General features: G+C 41.2%; 1 protein-coding gene across 1 annotated transcript in view; it reads left to right on the plus strand.

Annotated features, from left to right (window-relative positions):
* The window catches only part of lin28aa (lin-28 homolog Aa), an 8,086-nt gene extending 1,936 nt beyond the window's left edge, over positions 1–6,150 (plus strand). Inside the window, exons 3-4 of the mRNA XM_042222362.1 lie at positions 2,942–3,126; positions 5,446–6,150. Coding sequence (XP_042078296.1) covers positions 2,942–3,126; positions 5,446–5,665 — 405 coding nt within the window. The 3' untranslated portion in view covers positions 5,666–6,150. The remainder of the gene's footprint in view (positions 1–2,941; positions 3,127–5,445) is intronic.
* The last annotated feature ends 1,727 nt before the right edge of the window (positions 6,151–7,877 follow it).

A 7,877-nucleotide genomic window follows, 5' to 3' on the forward strand; every position in this document is an offset into this window, starting at 1 on the left:
CCCCCCCCCCCACCTGGTGCTGCTGTTCCTACTTTTAGTTTTAAAGTAGAGCTTGAAGGCTCATTCCAACACTTTTATTCACCTTAAAGTTAAGTGTCTGAGTTTTTGTTTGTGTGTGGGTGTGGGGAGGTCCCTTCTCCTCCTTTTTCATCTCAGTGAGCTTCTCCATTTCTATCTGATAAGATAAAGGTTTCGCATGTGAATGAGAGGCATTCTCACTAGCTGCCCATTCACCTCAAAGTTCTCACCATAAAGTGATTAAAGGCTCTTTGCCGTCTGCTCAACCCCCTCTGTGTGTGTGGCAGAGGTACACTAGATCTGTAAGTCAGTGTAACACACCAATTTAACGAACACCCTGGTAAATTTCTTTGTTCTCAAAGCATCATGGGAAGATGTGTTCCTACATTGTAACGCTTAGTTTTGATCTGCTTTTTGCATCATTTAGACTTATGCTAAGATTAAATAATGCATAATAAATAAATGCACCTACATAATATACACAGCTATAACACAGGTCTGCCATCCACATTTCATTATAATAAGTTTGCATGTCCTCTCAAGCAGGTCTTGCTCGTTTCTGTCTTCCTGTTGCCTACTGATGATGATGCATATAGAAACATTTAATTGTTCTGTGGAACAGCTCTGATATGTTTTTTGACTATACACAGGAAGCTGGTATTTGATTACTCATATTGCAAACCAAAAACATCAGTTCAGTTGGCAGAAATGTAGATTAGTGCTCCAGCAGTCGCAGGGACTCAAATGAAATTAGAACCAGCGCAGGTGCCATCAGTATAGATTCATACAAACGGCCATATGCTACTTAAAAACATTAAAATCACTGTTCAGAGTTATTGAACTGAATGCTTTTTACAAATGGCCACATGTTTGTCTTTTAGTTTGAGCTTCCATTTGACCATTACAATAATATCACTGGTGTCATTTTAGCCAGTTATTTCTCTTACTGTCTTTTAGAAAACCTGGACACATCAGTGATTAATGTACAGGGGTTATTGCAAAAGAAAAGGCCTCAGTCCTAAAATTAGTGGCCGCGTGTCAAGGAAAATTAACTCCCAGGGTCCTCTGGCCTTTGTGCAGGTGAACAATGGGGCCATGCATTCGAATGAAGCACCCTGTGGCCGTGACCGAGCCCCTGTTTGTCTCAGCGGTAGTCCCTTTATAGTCCCTCACTGCTCTGATGTCTTTCTCTGACTCAGTTGGCTTCCAGTCATCTTCTGTTTACAGGTCCTTCACTTTTAAATGGCCCCATCCTGATTCTGTACCTGCATGTGAGACTAACCTGGTGTGTTGAGGGTCCGTTACTGGGGTAAGGAAGGTCACACGTTGAAGAGGAAATGGTTAACAGTAAGCAGCACAGAGAGGCCTGATGGGACTGGGGCTCTATGGACGTCCACGCAATGCCACTCAATTGTCATGGCTCACCAATCATGTTTCCTCGCTGCTCAGGACGTTGCAGCAGATGCCCAGCTGTGACTCAGTGTTGGAGGATTAGAACACATCACTTTTGTTTGTTTTGTTTCTCACTGATGGGGGTGTTGCTAGTTGGCTCACTTGGACCCCTGCCTGTGTTTGTAACGATTTAAACCTCAGTTTTAACCACTGGTGTGTCCTAATTGTTGTTTAATATAAATCTGCGTTTTGGAGATTAACTACTTGTCTCCTTTTAAATTATAACCTGTCGTGGAATATGATTCCCTGTGGTTTGGGCAAAGAAAGAATGCAGGCCGATGGTCGCACGTAATAGATGGATGATAACTCACTCCAAAAAATAAATAAATAAAAGAAAATGGGATTAATGCCTATCAAAACAACCCCGTAATTAATGGATCGGTTTTCCTTTGCCAGCAGTCTGCGGTATGAGTGACTATTTAATCATATAGTCGCACTACGGGAATTTTAGAGAGGGGTTTCCCATGTTGTGTTAGCCAGTCTATGGGATTTATCCTCAAAACTGCACCACACCTTCCCCTTTCCTTCATCTCTTTCCTTTCTTTGGGAGTCCAAAATGTTTCTATAAGGACACTAGTATCCAGAAGATGATCCTATTCAAAGGTCACTTCAGGTGAAGGCAGTATCAGTTAAAATACAGTGGATAAAATGACTGATTAAGCCAAGAACTCGTAAGATCAAAATCATCATTATATCCAAGTACCGATATGAAAGAGAGCTATCAATCATTTTTGCATTCCCGAAACTTTTATCTTCCACCTCTTTCTGCCAAGCAACTATTCATGGAATGTCACCCTGACCCCCAACCTCACAGAGAAGCTTCACCCCACCCCCAACTCGAACACCAACCCCTGCATCCTGCAGTTTAGGGTTAGTGGTGGTGGTCAGTGTGTTAGAAGAGCTTTGTGATGTGGGTGGGAAGAGGGATCAGGGTGGGGGCAGCAGTTTGGAATTTCTTTTAAAGGGGGGGATGGGTTGAAGGTTATCCCCACCAGGTTTACCACTCAGACAACACCAAATAGACAATGCAGCGTTAGGGAAACAGTGCTTTGAATTGCAAATCGGTGTGTGCATACTGCTGAGTAGAGTGGGAACAGCAAGCTTTGGTGCTTGTTTGCTCATCATCAGGTGAGGCCTGGCAATCACCTTAAAATACTAAATGCCTGATAAGCGCAGTTGGCCTCTGATGATATCACACCGTGAGGAATGAGTGGGGGTTGATCTCAAGGGTCAAAGTCTCCACAGGCTCAACGTGGAGGTGATTTGGTGTGATATTAGGAGTTGTAAAACATCCAATTATCACTCTATATATCATACAAGATATCTACATGTGATGGAGAAGAAAACACATCGTTTATCAATCAGCACTCTCCCATGTTGCAAATGCTTTATACACTTGAATGGCCAGAAAACTCAAATAAATGAAACAGTTACGCTCATGATGGAAAATCTCCCTATGTTCCCTTTTCAGAGTAAGTTGCACATGGAAGGCTTCCGCAGCCTGAAGGAGGGCGAGGCGGTCGAGTTTACCTTCAAAAAGTCATCCAAAGGTCTGGAGTCACAGAGAGTGACCGGACCAGGTGGCATCCACTGCGTGGGCAGTGAGCGGAGACCCAAAGGCAAGAAAGTCCAAAAGCGGCGTTCAAAGGGGGACAGGTACGCATGGATGAACTGGGACACAACAAGAGAAATATCTTTAATTTCTTTCAGTTCCATCTTCAATTATTTGAAGCATCTTGGTGTCAGATTAAAAAATAAAATTTGTGAAATACTTCTATGGTACACTATATGCAAACTGTACTAATAACAGCAGAAAAAACACCACTAACCCAATAAAAATAGCTCTAAAGCTAATTAAAATTAGCAGTAAAACTTCAACACTCATAAACTTTACACAGTAACACAGGAATAAAATATTTCAGTTTTACTTTTTACTTCTTTAACAACAGCAAAAAATAAATTAAATAATAAAAAAAAAAAATCCTGCACTTTTTTTGTTGAGTTTGAAGTAGATACACAATGATGTTGTAGTTTCTCCCTATTTTGCTTCCTCTCCCTTGACCCCAACCCCCACATCTAGCCCTAGTAAGGGTCACATCAGCAGGCTTGACGTGTGACCTGGATCAATAACTGTTTAAATCTGCTGGCCCCTGGTGAATTCAAACCGACCCACTCTCCATCTCCTCCAAAACCTCCTCTACCAACCTCATTTGATAAAAGCGTTGACTTCAAAATAACTTTAAACTCCTGTTTTAAAAATCAAGGTGCTAGTTTGATGTTATCAAAATAAAATATGTCGATTTTTTTTAAAGGCGTTTCTAAAAGAAATTTAAAAAGTGATAAATTTAATATGTCAGTACTAATGATTAATATGTTATAAACGAAGAAAACATCAGCTTCTGTTCAGAAGGGGAAAAAAATTCTCATGAAGATCAAAAGGCAAAGGCAACAATACCCCTCCCAGCAGAAGAAAAAAGAACTAAGGGGGCCTTGATACTCGGGATAGTCTTTGAATATTCATTTAATGCAGGGTTAGAGGTGTATCAACTTTACCCCCTCTGTCAGTTGTGATTACAGCCAGAGAGTAGTGAGTGTGAAAACAGATCATTACTGCCTCAAAGAGTCCTGGGAGGGCTGCTGTGTTCAATACCTCTCCCTAGACTGTGCTGATCCAAAGATATCATTCCCCTTCAGTGTATTTCATTATGCAACACTGGATTGGGTTTCATGGATGTATGCGTGTGAATAATTGATCATATTTATTACCTATATGGGGATAATTATATCAATTTTCACTTCACCGGGGCAAAACACGGCACCTTTTTGAGGGTATTTGTACATATACATCTATATATTTATATGACTGAAACAAGGGGGAAAAGCCCTCCTGTCCATTTAATTGATAACAGATGTAAGAGCCCTGCCAAGGGGGTGAAGGGTCACTGTTGTCATGGCAACGGTGTATGAGTAAAAGCAAGAGAGCTGGGGGGCTGGGATGGGATTGGGGAGGGGTTGGGGGTCAGAGTTCAGAGGTCATTACTGCAGCTTTTTTAGACAAAGGGACCACTTCCCCTTCCTTCCACTTGCCTTCTGATGGATGCTGATGTAGGGAGCTTCTGTGATGTGATGGTATAGACCTTGACACCACCCCCAACGACCACAGCTACAAAGCCACACTGACCCTTTGGCAGCCGCCCTTATCCAACCTTATCTGGTGCTACAAAGGTAGCAGAGGGTCCACAGAGCCACATACTGACCGCCCCACGCCCACAACCCATCTGTCTTCTGCCCCTGTACGCGTGGCCATGCTATAGATTACAAACGGTGGACAGTGGGCACCTTATGGGTCTACCTTTGATACAAAAGCATCTCAAGCAGTTCACAAAACTTAAAGATCCATGGTAACAAGGTCCGCATAAAAATACCAGGTTTGCCACCCAATTTATGTCTTCTAAAAACCCTCCTAATCAAAACAGACGCTACTGAAACTTAATGGTATTTTTGGTCAAATAGAAAACTTTTAAAAACATTTCCTTCTACTGTTTCCCTAAAGACTTAAAGTATGACCAAATGCAAACTCATTCATTTTAGGTGACATGTTGCCATCTAGTGGTAACTTAAAAGCTTTAAGTTGAGGGCTTTACGTTGTAACTTGCTGCAGCTTGAAAACGTCAACATGCAAAAATATCTCTTAGTTGTCACATTAGTTACTACTTTTTGGTTGGTATAGAGTTTGATATCAAGCTGGAACATTATCTGACCTTAAAATGTTGTTTTCAGATGTTTAATCACAAGCAGAGTATTATTGTATCACAACATTGTGATACAATAATACAATAATACCACATAATAGGTTGCTTCATCTCTTCTGGATATGGAAGCTATATCATATCCAAATACAGAGATATACTTGTGTTTCCTGCTTGTTTTCTTGAGACCACTGCAGGTTCAATAGACGTCTTTCTATTCTTTCAGATGCTACAACTGTGGAGGCTTAGACCACCATGCCAAAGAGTGTAAGTTACCTCCCCAGCCAAAGAAGTGCCACTTCTGCCAAAGCATTGACCACATGGTTGCCAGCTGCCCAATCAAAGCACAACAGTCTTCACCGGGTTCTCAGGGAAAACTGTTCTCCTCCAAAGGAGACGAGGAGGAGCACAGCCAGCAGGCACCACCTACCGAGACCTCTGATTAAACACAGTATCCGACTCTGGGGAAGCACAGAGGCCAATCAAACTGCTTTGATGGAGTGGAGGGAGACTCAATCCCCTTCCACCTGTTGAAGCTGCTTTTGGAACTACCTCAGGTTAAAAATACTCATGAAGAATGTTGCTGAAGTCTTTTTTTTAATTTGGTTTTTATTTGGTGTAACACTCAGGAATACTGCTGTACTATTGCACTCAGGACGCTTGCTTAATGTATGAATCACTGGTATTGGGGATTGGAGATTGTAGTGAGCAATGCTATGTAATGGATGATCTTCAGGAGTTTACGTAGATTTCTGTTATATAATAATGTGCCTCTGCTGTGGGCATTATACCTCTTCTTCTTTGAGTAATACTCAGTGTGTTTAGTATAGCTACACTTTTGCTGCCTTACCATTTTGTTTCCTTCCTGACTGTTACACCTCACTATCCGACAGGGCGTAGATGTAACAGTTAGTACATCTGTAATGAATGTTAGAGTTTGCATATCATACGGGGATGGGGGAGGGGTTTGTGAAATAACATGGGGGGGGGGTTAAGGGTATATTAGCAATGTATTGGCAGCTGCCAATATTGCAATTGACCATCCAGTTTTCCTGGGGCCAAATGAATGTTAGACCAGAGGTGCTTTCCAGCTTTTGGTCAGGTTTGTTTTTTTAAATTTGTTTTTTGTTTTTTCATTTCATTTTTTGTTCATCCAGTATTTGGCTGGCTATCTAAAAGTACATGGTTTACCTCACTGGTCCATGTTTGGTCTGCTAGTAAATCTATCATCCTAAAAGCCGATGACAAACCAACTATTCTCAGAATACAGCTTCAGAGATTGTGATTTGAACTGGGGTTAAGTCAAATCCTCTTTGCACTACAGTATTTACACCACACCGCCATACTTCCTTAAAGAGTAACTCAACAGTTCCCTGACTTTACTGACCTGTAGCGGATTGACTTGTCACTTCACACGTCGATGGATAGGTTTACCAAACACTTTGTGAAATCAGTCTCTGGTGAGCATACATCAGACCACATCCAAGCCAGGCTCTCAGCCTTTCATATAGTCTCAGAATGGGGGGAGTTTGTGGGGTTATCTTGAGTTGAGGTTGGCGATTATGTCAGGGCTGTAACACATTAAAACAGCTTATGAAAGTGAAAGCAAACTCTGGGTAGAGTGTTAGAGAAGTGAAGTTAACAGATCTCTGTAGTCTGTTTACCATATATGCTTGAGGCTGAGAGCTCGGTCTAGTGTGCCAACCATAGCCTAGTGTGTCTTTCTGAAAAACTGGTATAGGGTTTCGGTAATTAACAGGAAGAAAGAGGTTGGGGGACTATTTTTACAAATCCTGCCCATTTTCTGACAGGAAGTTTTCTTTGGGCACACATACTACACCATACCAGCTGTCATGTGTTGCACTACCTTGGGATAAAACATAGCAATCAAAATACTGACCCAAAGGGGGCAGCAAAAAAAAAAGTTTCTCTTAATTTTAAGTTGTTTTCATGGGAGTTTGAACCATTGTCAACTTTCCATGTGAAGTATCTTCTAACTGCAGTGGCTGCTGTGTATAAGAGCGCTGTTTTATAATCACCTCAATTTGGATTTGAAAGAATTTAAACCAATGTGACACAAACCCCGTTACATCTACGTCACTTCTGGTAAGATATTTGATCTGGACTTAAGTTAGTAAAGGGTCTGGCTAGCTCTCCTCTTGCTTGAGTAAAACTGAGGCAGAATCAGACAGTGGGAAGCCTGGTGTTTTTGTTTATATCCACTAGTAGGTAGTTATTTAAGACATTACCTCCCTATAACCCTTAGTAGGGTAGTAGTTCAGGAACACCAAGCCTGCACGGAGGAGCATGTAGGTCTAGCTAGCTAATCAGCATTTTACTCCCGTTTTACAGGAGAAGCTGACTGAGTCTTTTACACCCAATTAATATATATGTAAAATTATTCTAAAACTTTTTTAAAACTATCATACTTATTTATTTTCATCCAAAAGTGCTGCAGTTTCTCCTTCCGCTCCGATTGAAGCCTCGCAGCACTGAATGTTCTAGTAGACAGCAGAAAATTGGCAAATATCATTAAAAGCTACATATGACTTGAGAATACATTGGGGTAATACATTTTTAACATCAAGGTACTCATAATACTTTGTACATATGTGCTTGATAATTCATTGTAATATAATTTAATATGGATGCAATGCA

This window comes from Haplochromis burtoni, unplaced genomic scaffold (genome assembly GCF_018398535.1).
Source record: "Haplochromis burtoni strain Fernald_Lab_line unplaced genomic scaffold, NCSU_Asbu1 Contig_84, whole genome shotgun sequence".
Classification (NCBI taxonomy): domain Eukaryota; kingdom Metazoa; phylum Chordata; class Actinopteri; order Cichliformes; family Cichlidae; genus Haplochromis; species Haplochromis burtoni.